General features: G+C 45.2%; 1 protein-coding gene across 1 annotated transcript; it reads right to left on the bottom strand.

The window, feature by feature from the left end:
* Positions 1–1796: 1796 nt before the first annotated feature.
* LOC113037019 (P2Y purinoceptor 14-like) lies at positions 1797–11806 on the bottom strand. Its single transcript, XM_026193714.1, has 4 exons — positions 11680–11806; positions 5456–5652; positions 5095–5354; positions 1797–3069 (listed from the first exon to the last, which is right to left on the bottom strand). Exons 2-4 carry the CDS (start codon positions 5573–5575, stop codon positions 2364–2366), a joined length of 1086 nt encoding a protein of 361 aa, XP_026049499.1. The 5' UTR covers positions 5576–5652; positions 11680–11806; the 3' UTR covers positions 1797–2363.
* Between the last annotated feature and the right edge of the window lie 5727 nt (positions 11807–17533).

Raw genomic sequence — 17533 nt, forward strand, 5'->3', positions numbered from 1 at the left:
AGTACCTGTAATACCTACAGCATGTTCTAATCGCTCTAATAGGATATTATGGTCGACAGTATCGAACGCTGCACTGAGGTCTAGCAGGACAAGCACAGAGATGAGTCCACTGTCAGAGGCCATAAGAAGATCATTTGTAACCTTCACTAAAGCTGTTTCTGTGCTGTGATGAGCTCTGAAACCTGACTGAAACTCTTCAAATAAACCTCTGCAGATGATCTGTTAGCTGTTTGACAACTACTCTTTCAAGGATGTTTGATATGAAAGGAAGGTTGGAGATTGGCCTATAATTAGCTAAGACTGCTGGGTCTAGAGATGCTTTTTGAGTAAAGGTTTAACTACAGCCAGCTTGAAGGCCTGTGGTACATAGCCGATCATTAGAGATAGGTTGATCATATTTAAGATCGAAGAATTAATTAATGGCAGGACTTCTTTGAGCAGTTTTGTAGGAATGGGGTCTAAAAGACACGTTGATGGTTTGGAGGAAGTAATTATTGAAGTTAACTCAGAAAGATCAATTGGAGAAAAAGAGTCTAAATGAATACGCCACCTTACAAATCAGAGCAAAACCTAATATTTAATAATCCACATTTCACTGTGTTACTCTTTGGTTCAGATGTGGATACTGTATTGTTCTTTCTTTGTAATTGTTTATGTTTAAGTCGTTTGTTGCTGGTTTTTAGTTTGTTTTTTGTCTGTTTGGGAGCTGACACAGTCTCTATGGAGATGGGTTTTTGGGGGGGTAGCAGGAGGAGAGAAGCTGCAGAGAGGCGTGTAAGACTGCAACTCTGCTTCCTGGTCCCAACTCTGGATAGTCATATTTTGCAGGGTTTAATAAATTTGTCCATATTTCTAGAAATGAGAGCTGCTCCATCCAAAGTGGGATGGAGGCCGTCTCTCCTAACAAGACCAGGTTTCCTCCGTACACAGAGAGCGTGATACTGTACAGCAGAGAGAGCGAACACCAAGCAAGAAGAGTGAAACAGATCATCTGTCTGCACTTTGAATACACTTAAACTCATAATTAATCTTGTTTTCATTGTTGTACTGATCATTTTCACTTAAGAAAACAGACTTTTTAATTCACACCTTCTAGGAGAATACTAACCTTTCATTTACAGTAGCTTGTATCTCAGTGCACACAGGAGTTATTCACAGTATTTGTAGCACAGAAATATAACAGCTCTGCATAGTACTGTTGGTGTGGTAGGCGTACAGTGACTGTGATGTCCTTTGGCCCAGGTTTATGTCAGAAAGGTGTGATGACACATGGAGGAAGGGCGTGGGAGGAAGAAGAGTTACAGAAAAAGCCTGTGCGTGTGTTGAAGTGCTATATTTGTTCATTTGCAAGTCAAAATTCAAACCTTTTCCTCCTGATAAAGAGGCCGAGGCTTTCCAAAGATGTTTGTAGAAAAACCCCTCTCGATGCAGTGAGTCATTGTTGCTCTGCCTGCGTCTGTGGTCTTATCACTGAGTTATCTGAAAGCTGGCGCCTGCATGAAACTGACTTTTTGGAGAGACTTGTGAAGTATCTGAATTTCAGGAGCAGGACCACGCCTCCAAACACGCTCCGGTTCTCACATATATAGGTTCCCCCAATTCTGCAAGCTGTTTGTTCTCATTTATGTGCCCCCCCTTCAATTCTTTAACTTCTATTTAGTGCATTGGGATCTGTCAGGCCCGGGAGCCGCCACTGGTCCCCTTCACCTTTACCTACTAAAACGCTGTCAAACCTCAAATGAGGGGCCAGCGAGTGAAATGTTTAACGCTTGGGAACAAAACCTTATTTCAGTGTGATAAATGTATTCGATTTATTTATATCCAAAGCAGTTTGCATACAAATTGTGGCTCTGGTTCAGGTGAACAATAACATAATGTACATATTTACAGTTTTTTAAACACATGGGTTTTTATGCAGTGGTTTTACGGGTCCAGTTCACCTGAGACCAAATCGGACTGCTTCCTGTAAATGAGCTTGAGAAGAGGCTAGTTTGGACGTTTTAAAGGTACATCAGTGCAGGAGGAGGTCATAAAATGTCAAAACCTCTGAGATATGTTGGCTTGCAGTTTAGCTGTCCATCAGGGATCATTTATATTCACAGACTTAAAGAAGATAGACGATAAATAGTTGCTAAGTGATGAAATTCCTCATCTATTAAAAAATACTTCAGTGTACTGACATGACTTTTCTTAATATTTAGGCCTTTGATAGCAAACAGGAACGTTTCAGTGCAGGTCTCTGAAAAGCCCGACGTGGTACCACCCCGTGTCCTGAAACAGCTGGTCCCAGCAGGCAGCTTTGGCACATAGTTGCAGTTTTTAAAGCTCACATTCATCACAGTCGTTCGTGTGCTAGCTTAAAGCTACAGCACGCTGGTCCTTGTCGTTGGGGTGAGCGATAGCTTCCTTTTGATGGAGCTCTGCGTATCGCTGCTCCTCCTGTCTGCGTTCGCTGCGACCGTTGACACCTCTGTAGTGGCTAGTGCATTCTTGAGGCTCAACCTGGCCCGGAAGGCCTTGCAGAAGATGAAGTAGATGAGCGGGTCCAGGCAAACGTTGAGAACTGACACAAAGACCGCCATTTCCTTCACGTAGAAGAAGACCTGGCTCCACGAACAGTTGCTGGTCTTGGATGTGTAGGCGTAAGGAAGACGAACCAGGTGGTAGGGGACAAAGCAGACGCAGAAGACGCTGACCAGCACCAACATGTTTCTGCGTGATCTGGCGAGCTTCTTGGACCCGATAGACGCAGGCTGCTTCTCCTGTGCCACTGAAAGCTTGCGAGAGGTTTTGTAGTAGAAGAAAACCAGGCAGACGAGGACGGTTACAAAGATGGTGGCCGAGAAGACGTGGATGATTTTGTAAAGCACGTTGAGCTCTTTACTGTGCATCTCATCACAGCTCACTTTTGTTAGTGTTTCATATACCGGCTTTTCTGTTATAAGAGAGACCAGGATGTAGGAGCTCGTCACAGTGATGAGGAAGACCCAGGTTAGGATGGATGTTATCTTAGCACCTCGTACTGTCTGCAGCATGTGATTTCCCAAAGGGTGGACGATCTTCAGGTACCTGCAGGGAGGAGAGAGCTATCAGTGTGTGAGTCAAACCAACTCTTTCACCTCCTGAAAACCAAAGACTAAGCATGTTCATCCAGTGTGGACTCATGTTCTCCCAGCCTGCACTTTCCACCGTGTCTGCAGCCACTGCCTGTTGGATGATTATGCCCCAAAGAAACGCTTTAACCTATAAGCTTTACGCACAAAGACTTCCTCTTCAGGAAGGCAGGAGGAGAGGGAGCATTTCAATGAAGACAGGAAACCCTTTATTCACAGGGACATGGCTGATGATTGACATTTCAAAGTAGACTGATAACTAGATTCTAGTCTGTTCCCCCAAAATTTGAAAACTACTTCATGTCCAGAGTTGTTTGGACTCACACTGTTACCAGATCCAGATCTGTGTGATTCAAACTGGAGCCGCCTCTTATTAAACTCACTGTGACAGGGATACAGCGCTGTATGGGTTCACTGAGTCTGACAGGGGTGTGAACACGTGATCTACCGTATTTGTCGGACTATAAGGCGCGCTTAAAATCCTTTAATTTTCTCAAAAATTGACAGTATGCCTTATGTATGAATTCTGGTTGTGCTTACTGACCTCGAACAGATTCTATGTGCTACACGGCGCTCAAACATCTGTCGTAGGCAGGAGCCTGGAGGACGTGGAGGAAGCACGAAGAATGAGTTGAGTAAAGTTTGACTTATCTGACTGTTTTGTTTCGCTGAATGCGCCTTATAATCCAGTGCACCTTATGGTCCGAAAAATACGGTAATCTGGCTGTTTCAGCTTTCCTGGGTTTGGGGTTTTCCATTGGTCCGTCTCAGAGTGGGTCTAAAACTTTTCAGGTCCAGCAGTAACAGCCGAGATCGAGTGGAGATGCACCACAGTGGTTTAAGCAAAGTCAACAGTACACAAATGTTAAATGCAGATGCACCGATGGTGGTGTTTCACTACTTAAACGACCCTTTTGATGTGTGCGTGTTTGTGTAATGTGTGCAAACGTGCTGAGTCCGTGATGAACTCTGCTGTTGATTTCATTCTGCTGCTTCAGCTCTGACCACGGAGGCAGAAGTAGCATCGAGACCACATCCTTTGCTTTTCAAACACGTATGACAGTATCCTGCTGATACCTTTGTGCAGCTGCAGAGACAACACGCAGCGTCGCACTGACCGCCCTCAGGTGAACTGACAGCTGCTAGGATCAGGCTCATGTCTACATCTGTACCTGTAATTTCCTCCTGTTTAGCTGAGAAGCCAGATGAACTGTAGCCACATGAGTTCATAAAATACATGGTAGCCCTCCTAAGTGATTCACTGCTCACCTGGTGGATGTTACAAAGTCTTACGATCCACCTGGTGAGCACCGCCCCGCCCAGGATCAGGTTAGGGTTGTATTTTTGGACTCCGGGGTACCTGGAGAGGTAACGCGCAAACGCCACACTGGATTTGAACCCTACTCATGCTGCTGTGACCTAGTTCTCGGGCGATGGCACTAATCGCCGCGGCGCGCCTGCACATCGTGGACTGTTTATGGTTTTTACAAAAAGAATCTGTCATGTATGCAGGTGGCACTCAGCTCGGTGCCATGACCCGAATAAAAGCCAGACAAACGTAACCACGTTCGATTTCCTTGAAATTTAAGTTGACACAGAGTGATGACAATCATCTACCACAAGATAAGAACCCACATCCCATCGGCTGTTGGTGCGCTGAAAATGTTTACAGCAGACACAAACGTGTTACAGCCTCGGCGTCGTCATCTCGCTCAGCTTTGTTTTGGATTGTTGGGGATTTTTTGACTTTTGGCGTCTGTTTTCGTTCCCTCTCTGTTCCCTGTTTTTTGTGGTTTTTTGTAGTTTTCTTTCTCTCCTTTGAGATTGTCTCCACCTGTCCTCTGTTCCCTGCTGGGTCTCATCTGATTATTTAAAGTCCTCTCTTCTCTCTAACGCCTGGTTTTTCCCTGCTTTCGCATGTTTGCCTCAGTTGTGTGCAGTTCTTTGTCGGACCCCTGGAGTGTCCTGATTACGTTCCCACCTGTTAGCAGCGATGAAGCCCATGAACATGATGCTGGCGTACATGTTCAGGTAGAAGGCCGAGGCACCGAAGTTGCAGTAGACCTTGCGGATGATCTCAGACTTAATGTTGGCGTACTTCATAATTCGCAAAGGGAGGCAGAGGCTGATGAGGAAGTCGGCCGCTGCCAGGTTCTTCAGGAAGAGGGTGACGCTGGACACGTGCCGCTGACCCCTGAAGAAGTAAACGTTCAGGGTGAAACCGTTGAGGAACAAACCGACCTGCAGACACGGGAGGGACAGGAAGGAGGTTTGCATCATTTAGTCAAAGTTTAATATTTATTTTCTGCCACATCATGAAGACAGAGAGGACAGCGACTCACTAGAAACACCAGGGTGTAGATCACCATGAAGAAGATGTGGGCTGAGGTGTCCTGGATGTCTTCATAACAGCTGGAGTTACTGTTGTTGTTTCCGGAGGGGTCGAAGGTCGAAGCTGCCATGTTTCCAGGTCTGGAAAGACCAACCCGGGTTAGACGGTGGTTAAAACAGAGACGGTCACCACGGGAACTGCTGAAGGCTAAAAGGGAAGTGGTACAACACATGGTTACCAATCGTGCCTTTTTCAGGAGGCTGCTGCTCTCACGCCACCTGAACAAATGTGATGCTAAATAAGAGGAAGCTTTTAGTAATAACCAAAACAAAAACTTGTGGTGAAAGGCGGCGAAAATCACAGACGGCCAAAGAAACTGGATATTTAAAAACAGCAACAACGCTGATGCAGAGGAAACAGAGGTAACTGGGATTTTTCTAATACAGACCTCCATCCAGACCAGATTCAAACATGTGAACATAAATCACACCGTGAACAGCAAACGGATACAAAGAGAAACTCAAACTATATGCATGCTGAACAGGTGAGGAGAAGCTGACCTGCTGTAATGATATTTCATCATTTAAGCCATATTCACACAGGACAGCTCCTTCCTCCCTGCAGCCGTCAGACTGTACCAACAAACACAGATGTTTACATCTGCGCTGCAACTTGCACTATTTTATCAACCGATTCACACTACAACCAGGGTTTGCCTCTTAACTGTATTTAATTTTATTTTATTTAATAAGGGTGCAGGACTCTGTTTTTGGTAACCATCGCCCTCGATGTAAATATGTAAAAACTGTGTATGTTTCTGTCCTGTGTCTTGTGTACTGTTTGTTTGTATTTGTGTCTTTCTGGCTGCTGTGACACCCACATTTCCCCCCAATTAAAGGATGATTCTATTCTATTCTATTCTATTCTAACATTGTTTTAATTCCATATTAACGTGCCCACACACGCTTTTTTCTAACATTTGCAGATACTTATGTTAATATTTGACACCAGGTCTTATTTTTGTGCTCAATAGTGATGACATCACTCGACCGCGCCTGTGATTAGAAAGAATGATGCTATGATGCCGTCTGGGGCGGCGACTCTACGCCACGCACTGTGTGGATGTGGAGAAACGTGCTGTGGTCGTCCCGTAAACTCCTGCGTCACACATCAGCGACGCTCTTTTCACCTCTAAAAGGTCACTGAGGGTTTTTTTATTTACAACATGATTAATGTGACGTTTCTGTTTGACCTGAATCTGATTTTTTACCTTATCATGTTTATTTATATCAAACCATTTTTAAATCCTGTGGAGGTGCGGCTCAGATTCTCACCACAGCCCAAAACAGTCACATCATCAGCAAATGAAAGTCACTTTAGAAAACCTTGTAAATATCATTGATGTGTGGTAAACACAGAGTGGACGTGTTTCCAGAACCACAGATTTGTTTCCTTCGGTGTAATTTCTCATCTCTTCTGTGAGATGTGTTGGCGGTTGCGTTGTACACCTGACACACCTGCACAGTGACACAATGGTCTGTCACTGCAGTTTTTCTGCGCTGCAAACACGGCCTCGTAGCTGTGCAGCAAACAGGACAGCTGACAGCAGCAGCTGCGTTACTGCACTCGTCTCTGTCAAAGTCAGCAACATGTGGCGTGATGATGATCATTAAATCACCTGTGCCTCTCACAGAGCAGCGCGTCTCCTCCTGACGATCACAGCGGCTCAGACTTTCCTCCCGGAGGAGGAGGAGGAGGGCTGTCGGTCTGATCTCCTCATCGATGCGACGATATGTGACCTCACAGAACCGATCGCTCTTATCTTTTCATCGGCCCGTCTCTTCACAGGTCAGAGACGCAGGAAGGATCCTTCTAGACTGCGTTGACCTACTTACTATCATGAGCTTATCTGACCTCAGATCAGCACCCGTCTGTGCTTTTATTGCACAGTGTTTGTTTCATGTGTTCCACTTTTTTAATGATGTTGTTGTTACTGAAGCGGAAAGATCACTGCATTCACACGATGACGGGCAGGTGTGGGAAGTTTCGTGAACCTAAACAGAAGCCGGCTCATCTTCATAGCCTGACCCCGATCACTGACAGCATCGTAACCAAGGCCTCCTCCTCCACACGTTCCATCTTCTGTCCTTACAGGTCGTTACGTCTGCAAAGCCCCGGCCCGATAAACCAGGACCAACATATGTCAGGGTAAAGCCCAGGAGCCGCCATGAGGCCAGAGGAAGTCCCGCTCTGCCTGCTTCTACTGGCCTTCACCACAGCTCTGAATCCTAAACCTCACACAGTCACGTTTGCTGTGTGGCAGGCAGGAGAGTGGACCCAAATGCAGGACTCACAGGACACAGAGGAACTGAAGGAGGCAGCTTTCACTGCGCTGTGAAAAACTCAAATACAGGAAGCAAGAAACAAAGCATAACAACTAGAAGCTGGTAAACCAAGGCCACAGGAAACGAGGACCACGGAGGAAACACACAGGAGACGTACGACACGACAAAAGAGAACACAGCGCTGAAATACACAAGGGAGCAGGAACCGGAAACAGGAGGGAAGCACAGCTGGGACTAATCACACATAATAAGACGAGGGGAAGCAAAGCTAGATACACTGACATGAGACTTTCAAAGTAAAACAGGGAACACAAGACTATCAAAGACACTGACGAGAGCTGAGACATAGAGACACGACGGTCTGAGGAGACAGAGGGACTCTACGAGGGACACGGGGAAGACAAACAGAAACTGAGACTGTAACACAAGCAGAACCAAAACCATGAAAAAGAATGAAAGAGAAAATAAATTAACCACAAACCACAAACACTGAGTCAGAACACTCAGGACCATGACACACAAGTCTGATATGAACCTGTGAGGGCTGCAGAGCAAACACCACGGCAACAGGCAGCCCCGTATCATTATCATCATCATCATTATTCTAGAAGAAGGGATGATTGATTTCTCCACAGAGGTCTCCCTCCCTCTCTGAGCAGCTAATATAAAATCAGCTGATGCTGAGGTTTCACTCGTGTGACTGAGAGGACCGGCGGGCCCACACCCCCTCTTAAACTCTGCAGACCTTCACACACTCGAAATCTGAGCTGATGTTTCACGCCTGTTGATGTGGCCGTTCACACCGACTGTGCAATTTTGCAGGAGGAACGTGAAACCAAACTTGAGTCTTCAGAGACGAACAAACACATCTGACCAATCAGGTCACTGCATTTGGCAGCAAATCAAAAGCCCATACTGAGTACAGCAGAAACAGGGAAATAAGCGAGTGTGACCTCAGACAAACGACTGCACGCTGCTCTCAAACTAGTTATCAGTTTCATCGCTCGCTGTCCACAATCGTTTTTTCCACAGTGGGGTTTTTTAGGAAAATGTTCAGCGAGTGTATGTAAGTCGATACGTTTCCATTTGAAGAATTCAGCCTGTAGTCTACGCTCTGGCCGAGGCGTTGGCCTCACGGATGTCGATGTGGGCTTCGTGCTGTCGGCCTGTTTATCGCTCTGACTTCACTGCTCTGTTAAACGAGGGCTTTGGGTCCTGTGCGTGGCCCTGAGGGCTGAAACGCTCGTGTCTGTGCGACAGGTCGACGCCGTTTTCTGTTTCTAATCGCACAGGTGACCCTGCAGGACTTTCAAACTAAGGCTGAAACAGCAGACGCCATCATCTGCAGGGTTGGGGCTGTTGTTTTCCTTACAGGTGTTTCCAGTTCAGGTATGTGTGGTCATGTGACGCAGCTGTTGGCAAACATGCAGAACTCGCCCTGTTTGTCCCTCCACGCTAACGTTTGTATTTGAACACACAGTGGCTTTAAAGTAAATGAAACCTCAATCTGTTTGTGATTGTGACTGCAGATATTTCCAGCTCTGACGTTTCTCTCCTGACCAATCAGCTCAGTGCTCTCTCTGCTCTGTTACATCAGCACCGCGAAGCTGCAGCTTGTGGTCACAGCGGCTTAGTTACCACAGTGCGACCCAGTTACAGAGAAACAGCAGCCACCGCTTATCGAAACTTCATGAGAATCTTTTTATTGGAAAAGAAAACATTGTTTAAAAAACTATTTCCAGATGTGACACATCAGCAGCAAAGTTTCACACGCAGAGAGGGTCTATTTTCTCTGGTGAAACCTCGTTCTGATAGTCGACTACTCAGATCATCATCCATTGGACATAAACGTACAGCTTATTGCACCAGCAGCATCTGCTCTTATATAACTATCATTAGCTTACAGCTTTAAGTGTTTCAGGTCTGTGCTAACTAAAAATAAAGACAAGATGATAGTTTATTAAATTTTAATGAATTCTGCAGATTGTTTCGGTGAAGTTTAATAAACTCCTTGCTATCTAAAATATAACAGGACACCGGAGTAAACTCTGGAGCATCTCACACTTCTGATAATCAGCTGTCTGCTTGACGTTTATTCAGCTGTGTAAAAACTATAACTTTAATCTCAGCCAAACCGATTTACTCAGGAACAAATAAAATACTAAAGAAAGCCAAACAATAACATTTTAAGTTATCTAAGTGACTCATATATCATGTTTAACCTGAGTAGCGAAAGACGGCGGTGGGTTTGAAAACGATTTGCCGGGAGTCCGGTGTTCTCACAGCGCTAGTGAGCCTAGCCCCCGGCTAGCTATCGAGCTAGTGGGTAACAGACGTCTCAGAAAACGTTGGAGCGCTTTTGAAAATATGTGGTGTCCTGATAAACTGAGCAGATATTTGAGGTTTACACAGCTACATTCTCGCCTGAAAATATGTTAAACGTTTATTTTATGACCCAGAAAGAATAATAAGAGTAATATTAAAACTAACTAGCTGCCGCCATTGTTGGAAGCTGCGCTGGGCTGCGCTATGAATTCTGGGACACAGTTTCTTCTTCTTTGTGGTTTAACGGCAGCTGGCATCCTTGTACATGCAGTGCTGCCATCTTCTGTTTCAGTCCGTTATTACACTCTTAAATCCTGCTACTTATTCCTGCGTCTTTTGTGATCTTACAAAGCTTCAAACGACGCGTCGACGATTTTGATAGTCGACTAATCGTGGCAGTCCTAGTCACAACGCTGCGTCGCCACCGGTAATGTCTCCCAGAAGACTCACTGACATGTCACTGACAACTAAACCTGTCCTCAAACATCACTGTGGTGTCTGTGTGTGGTCGACAGGGAGGATTTGTGCTTCAGCAGGAATCTACGCCGTACCTGCGTGAATCCGTCTGCACCTCACGAGAGATGCAGGTACACGTTGGGTCGACGCAGCCCGCAGACCATCCACACTCCGCTGCATTTCCAGCTACTTTTTCAACCACAGATTTCAAATGTCAGTGAGAGGTCAACAATCATGGTCTCAATATTAGAAATACTCATCACAGCATCAGTATAAGGACGTCAGCCCATTCCCAGAGGGAGATCAGACTGTCGGTATGGACGTGAGGGAAAAACAACAAAGTGGAAAATCCTGAGGGACAAATGTTTGACCACGAAAATAACCAAGTACAAGACGTCCCAGCGTTTCATGTTTTTGTTGCACATTAAACACCAGCACGAGTAGAAACGGCAACCGTGATGTCGGCCACACTCGGTGCCGAAGTGCAGATCAGGCCCGACAAGCGGACGATGGGAGGAGGTCGAGGGTTGCTGTGGTGACCAGTAAAAAGAGCGTTGCGTCAATCTGCCACAAATTCACATCAACTGGCCTCATCATCAAAGAGCTGCGGTGCAGTCCGCCATATTAGAAGCTTTCAGTGAGCAAACAGCGTGTAGGGTATAAATCACACCCAGACGGCGTGATGCCTCGCATCCACTTACTCCAGCACACGTGTCTCCAGACCGGGGAGGGGGGCGCCAGAGAGCCCTGATGGGACCCTCACAGCCACGGGGACACCTTCTTACTGTGAGGCGACAGCACACAAACGCAGCCAATAACCAATCAGTTACCTCGCAGCTAAAACGCTCACATCCATGGTTCTCATTAATGATGGACAGCAGAGGAAAGCAGATGTTTGGATGTTTGCACCTCTGTGCAGCCTGCAGGCCAGGAACCACTGAACCACATTAAAGATGCCACCTGTGAGACACAAGCTTGTGCGCGCCGCGAGCAGTGAAACTAATACCAACAGGTTCTGTGTAAATATAGCTGCTAATCACAGCGTTTAAAGGCCAGACATGTGACATGTAAGCATATCGGTGAGGTGGGGTAGAAACAGCAGGCTTACCTGCAGCACTGTCCCGTCTGCGCGTCTTCACGGAGAATCTGTGAGAAACCCTTTATGACTTCCTTCTGCACAGTTTATATGAGCAAGGCCAGGCCACACAGAGAGAGGGAGGGCGGTGGAGGAAGCTGGTGGTTGCTGCTGTGCTGACGTCCTGCATGCAGCACCGTTCCTCATTTGCAAGTCAAAAACACACACCTATTTTTACCAGGAAGTTTTCATTTTTCCAGAGAACTTTATTTGAAAGAGCTTTGCTCTGAGCGGGTCTGTTGTGTTGTGATCCTCTGAAAACAACAGCTGCTGGAAACAGACTCAGTCAGACACACAACCCAGAACCAGCAGGTAAACGCGGCTAAAGGTTAACCAGCAAGCTTTAACACAGATCAGAGTCGACTCGTAAATGTCCCGTGACTCACAGTGTTCGTGTTTTCTTATTTTCAATCTGCAAACTTAATTCTGTTTCTATTCGGCTTACACGAGTGTTGAGTGTGAGCTGGGAGTGCCTGTCAGTTATTCAAAGCCGGTTCTGGGTCCAGCACATGTGTCAGAGGAAGCGCGACATGTCGCTGCTTGTTGAAGGTTTCTGGTTTTTAGCAGCAGAGTGAGCGCGTGCTGTGTTTTAAACACACAGCGCTGCGTCATGTGATGCATTCACCTGTTTTAAAGGATTAGGGTTTGGTTTCAGGTCTTGGAGCTTCCTGGAGAACCTGCTGCAGATTCCAGACTGATGGTGTTGCTATGCTGGCCTTCAGCCCAGGAGGATCTGATTAGGAAATGAACTTGATGGCTGAATACCCATAATGCTCCTCCCTGTGAGACATACGAGCTGTGCAAACAGACACTAGTGCAGGACGGTGAAACCACAGAGTGTAGATCAGATTTCTGGTTTTAAATTCTATTAGGAAGTGCTGAAGGCTGGTGCGAGTCCAGAGTTTACATCTGCTTTTGCAGCAGCTTACTGGACTCAGTGTTTTCTCTCTGTATCTAATTACAGACTGGTTCAGATTTCACAGCTGTTTTGGACTCGTATCTGCTTCATCCTGTTTTCAGATTCCCTCAGACTGGTGTGGAACTTTGGGATGGTTTCACATCCTGTTTTGGAGCATCTGCGATGACTTGCCACCGTGGCCACACCGGCCCTCTGTATTCCCAGGCTGACTCCAGGGCTCAGTGTGTTTTTGTTTTGTTTTGTTTGTTTGTTTTTCGTTGTTTCCAGTTCATTTGTACTGTTTCCAGTTTAGCCTCACTTTGGCACAGATTTTGGACCAAACTGAAGTGATCGGCAGCAATCTCCCACACCAGCCTATTAACCAACCAAAGACCCAGACAGACTTTTAATTCATTTGAAAGCCTGATGCTTAGCCTCGTCCACCCCAGCTGTAAAACTCAGAAACCAGTCTTACTTGTTATCATCTATCGTCCACCTGGGCCTTACACAGAGTTTCTGTCTGATTTCTCAGACTTTATATCTGATTTAGTTCTCAGCTCAGATAAAATAATTATTGTGGGTGATTAGACTCAATTGGATTTTCTCAAAATGTAAAATCACACTGGAGATCACAGGTGTCGAACTCCAGGCCTCGAGGGCCAGTGTCCTGCAGGTTTTAGATGCGTCCTTGAACCAACACAGCTGATTTAAATGGATAAATGACCTCCTCAACATGTCCTGAAGTTCTCCAGAGGCCTGGCAATGAACTAATCATCTGATTCAGGTGTGCTGACCCAGAGATCTAAAACCTGCAGGACACCGCAGGGACCCCTGATCTAGATCTTGTTTTAACATACGGCAAAGAAACTGAACATTTAACAGTGTTTCCTGAAAACCCTCTCCTGTCTGATCATTTCCTGATAACATTTACCTCCTCACTACGTACGACTCTGGATACTGTAGCTCCTTTGAAAACTAAGGTCTCTAATCAGAAGTACCTGACTCCGTGGTATAATTCTCAAACACGTAGCCTAAAGCAATGACTCGTAATCTGGAGAGGAAATGGCGTGTCACAAATTTAGAGGATCATCATTTAGCCTGGAGAAATAGTTTGCTGCTTTATAAGAAAGCCCTCCGCAAAGCCAGAACATCTTACTATTCATCACTGATTGAAGAAAATAAGAACAACTCTATGTTTGCTGTTATGGTCTACAGGCCTTTTAGGGTCACAGCTTTAACCCTTTAAGACCTACCATAGAACCAAGTCCGCCAGAGCTTATATTATATTTTTACATGCTGTGGAGCCATTTTTGGGAGCATTTCAAGTTGCTATACATCAATACAACCATTATAGCCCAGATTTTAATAATATGTATTCATTAAGTGCATAGTAATTACATAAATTGCAAAAAAGTGCAATAAACTACAAAAAAATTGAAAATCGTTTTTGATTTTTTGACATATATTTGTAGTTAGAGAAATTTAAGAGTCTTATCCCTCAAAACTGTAAATACAAAAAAGTTGCACAAAATAGTTTCCCACCACAGGAAATTTATTTTGAGTGTCTTCATAGTTTTATTTTTGAAATACACCAATTTTTATACACTGCAGGAAAAACGAAAATAAATATTATACTGCAAATTTGCAAAAAAGCAGCATATGCATCAAAATAAACTATTTCCAGCAGTGCAATATGAGTCCTAAGCATCCCAGAAACGACACAGAAAGTCATAAAGTCAAAGATAACTTTTAAAAAGAGCAGTATAGGCCCTGAGGCCCTGATCGCAAAAAAGACTACATTTCCGCGAAAATGACATCACTTCCGGTTTCGGGCAGGTAATGGCGGAAATGCAAAAGTTCGCGCTGACGTCTATTCCAACGTAGGAAGTGTTTTGAACAGCTGATCAGATCGGTAAAGCGTGTTTCTGGAATATTATGTTTTTGTTCCTGCAAGCGCTTTTTATGCAGTTTTTGCAAAGCTTTATGTGGAAGGAAACCGTGACCTAGGACAAGCTGATGGCATCAGATGTAAGTACAACTCCTCCGGTTTCATATGCAAAAAAATTTTTTGCGCTAGCTTACGTGGTTGCAGTGCTACTGGGATTTAAAAATAGTTACGCATAACAGAGCGTTCCCGCTCCGATCGGCTCTAAAGGGTTAAACCTTTACTCAAAAAGCATCTCTAGACCCAGCAGTCTTAGCTAATTATAGGCCAATCTCCAACCTTCCTTTATATCAAACATCCTTGAAAGAGTAGTTGTCAAACAGCTAACAGATCATCTGCAGAGGTTTATTTGAAGAGTTTCAGTCAGGTTTCAGAGCTCATCACAGCACAGAAACTGCTTTAGTGAAGGTTACAAATGATCTTCTTATGGCCTCTGACAGTGGACTCATCTCTGTGCTTGTCCTGCTAGACCTCAGTGCAGCGTTCGATACTGTCGACCATAATATCCTATTAGAGCGATTAGAACATGCTGTAGGTATTACAGGTACTGCGCTGCAGTGGTTTGTATCATATCTATCTAATAGACTCCAGTTTGTGCATGTAAATGGAGAGTCCTCTTCACACACTGAGGTTAATTATGGAGTTCCACAGGGTTCAGTGCTAGGACCAATTCTGTTTACATTATACATGCTTCCCTTAGGCAGCATCATTAGAAGACATAGCATACATTTACACTGCTATGCAGATGACACCCAGCTCTATCTGTCCATGAAGCCAGATAACACACACCAATGAGTTAAACTGCAGGAATGTCTTAAAGACATAAAGACCTGGATGGCCGCTAACTTTCTGCTTCTTAATTCAGATCAAACTGAGGTTATTGTACTCGGCCCTGAAAACCTTAGAAATATGGTATCTAACCAGATTCTTCCTCTGGATGGCATTACCTTGGCCTCCAGTAACGCTGTGAGGAACCTTGCAGTCATTTTTGACCAGGACATGTCCTTCAACGCACATATTAAACAAATATGTAAGACAGCGTTCTTCCATTTGTGCAACATCTCTAAAGTTAGAAATATCCTGTCTCAGAGTGACGCTGAAAAACTAGTTCATGCATTTATTATGAATCCCCCCTTTAGTTACGCTGCAGTAGATCTAGGCTGCTTGTCCTATAGGAGATTCCCATGATGCACTGAGTGTTTCTTGTTTATTCACTTCATTTTTCTACACCTCTCTGCATTGTGTTATCATTAGTTATTATTAACCTCTGTCTCTCTTCCACAGCATGTCTTTATCCTGTCTTCCTTCTCTCACCCCAACCAATCGCAGCAGATGGCCCCGCCCCTCCCTGAGCCTGGTTCTGCCGGAGGTTTCTTCCTGTTAAAAGGGAGTTTTTCCTTCCCACTGTCGCCAAAGTGCTGCTCACAGGGGGTCATATGATTGTTGAGGTGTTCTCTGTATTTGTACTAATATAGGGTCTTTAACTTACAATTTAAAGGCATTAATGAAACTGTTGTTGTGATTTGGCGGTGTATAAATAAAACTGAATTGAATAGTGATAGGTTTGATACCATCAAACAGACGAGGGGGAAGACCAGGTTACTGAGAAGTGCTTATGGGTATAATAATCTGTTCCCACCATCACGTCCACCTTGCTGCCACAATGAATGCCTGGTTTCAGATTAAAAGATGCTGATTTTTTCTCTTTTCCAAAGAAGAGAGGAAAGAGTTTTAAATAGATCTCGTCTTCCGTTCACAGATGGGAGAGCCTGACTGTTACCCTATCAGCCTGATCTCTGCGCAGCACAGAGGGAAATATTCAAACTGCCTCAGGCTGGTTTGTCTCTGCTCTGGAGGGCAAACTGTCAGGACATGTTTTTGGAATAACGATCATGAAGAAATCTTTCTACGGGGATTCTCCCAGACTGAGTCAGGACTCGGTGGGTGCATGTGGAGGCAGCCTAAGATCGGTTGTAGAGGTGCAGCGGAGAAAAGGCTCGCTTTAAGATAAATCTGATTATTAAAGGTAGATTTTCCATCATCGGCTGGCTGTGATCTCTTCACCTGTGCGGTGACAGCGACAGGTCTGGCCTTGCTCTCAGCGTTCACCTTATCTCCCCATCTCTTCCAAGTAATCGGTGGGTGGAGCTGACCCGGTGATTAAGGATGCAGCTCACCTGAGCAGGTCGGGCAGCCCTGCTGAAAGCTTTCACGGGCTCTTCTCCTCTCTGTCATGCTGGCTGGCTAATGGAGCGTTCGGTTTCTCTTTTGATTTTGCACGCACACAATCGCTCTTTGATTCTCTGACGAAGCTCGGCACTGAGCTGGAATCTGTGGGAGGATTCGGTAACGGCAGACAGGGAGGTAGATGTTTGACTTTCAGATGAAGTCATGACCCCTGCCTGGTCCCGGCTCCCCCTCCCTCTCCCTGTGTCTCTCTGGTGTGAGATACTCACTGCAAACAGTTCTGATGTGATGATTTTGAAAATGCTGCTGCTCGAGGTTATATGCTGATGGCTGCTGTACAGGAAGGAGGAATTCCTCAAATGATACTAACGAGCATCATGAGCTTAACCTGAAGCTCCAACTCCCGTCACTGCACACTGTCCAAGTTTATCCTGCACGTCTGCTGCTGTCATTGCTTTATCACATCTGTCTCTGTTTATGATCAATGCTTATCTGCGTGCTCTCACACACACACACACACACACACACACACACACACACACACACACACACACACCAAAAGATGACAGAAACAGCTGTAACATCAATCAGTCTCAATTCTTCACTGCTGCCTTTAAAAACTCCCAAAATATGTGTTTTTGATGTCAGAGCTGTGATTCAGACTGGCCACGTGTGATTTAACAATACCTTTACTGGGAATGTCATCAGCGCCCCCTGCTGGTCACAGGGTTCCATTACACTCCATTTTTTCCCCTTTAACTTTGTGTTTTTGAGGAACAGGTACTATCACCTCATTT

The sequence above is a fragment of the Astatotilapia calliptera genome, chromosome 14, assembly GCF_900246225.1.
Source record: "Astatotilapia calliptera chromosome 14, fAstCal1.2, whole genome shotgun sequence".
NCBI lineage: Eukaryota > Metazoa > Chordata > Actinopteri > Cichliformes > Cichlidae > Astatotilapia > Astatotilapia calliptera.

Coding starts and splice junctions, on each gene's coding strand:
- LOC113037019 (XM_026193714.1), bottom strand. CDS start 5,575: ATGGCAGCTTCGACCTTCGACCCCTCCGGAAACAACAACAGTAACTCC. Junction 5,355..5,455: donor TCTACACCCTGGTGTTTCTA/GTGAGTCGCTGT, acceptor CCGTGTCTGCAG/GTCGGTTTGTTCCTCAACGG. Junction 3,070..5,094: donor GGCTTCATCGCTGCTAACAG/GTGGGAACGTAA, acceptor TCCTCCCTGCAG/GTACCTGAAGATCGTCCACC.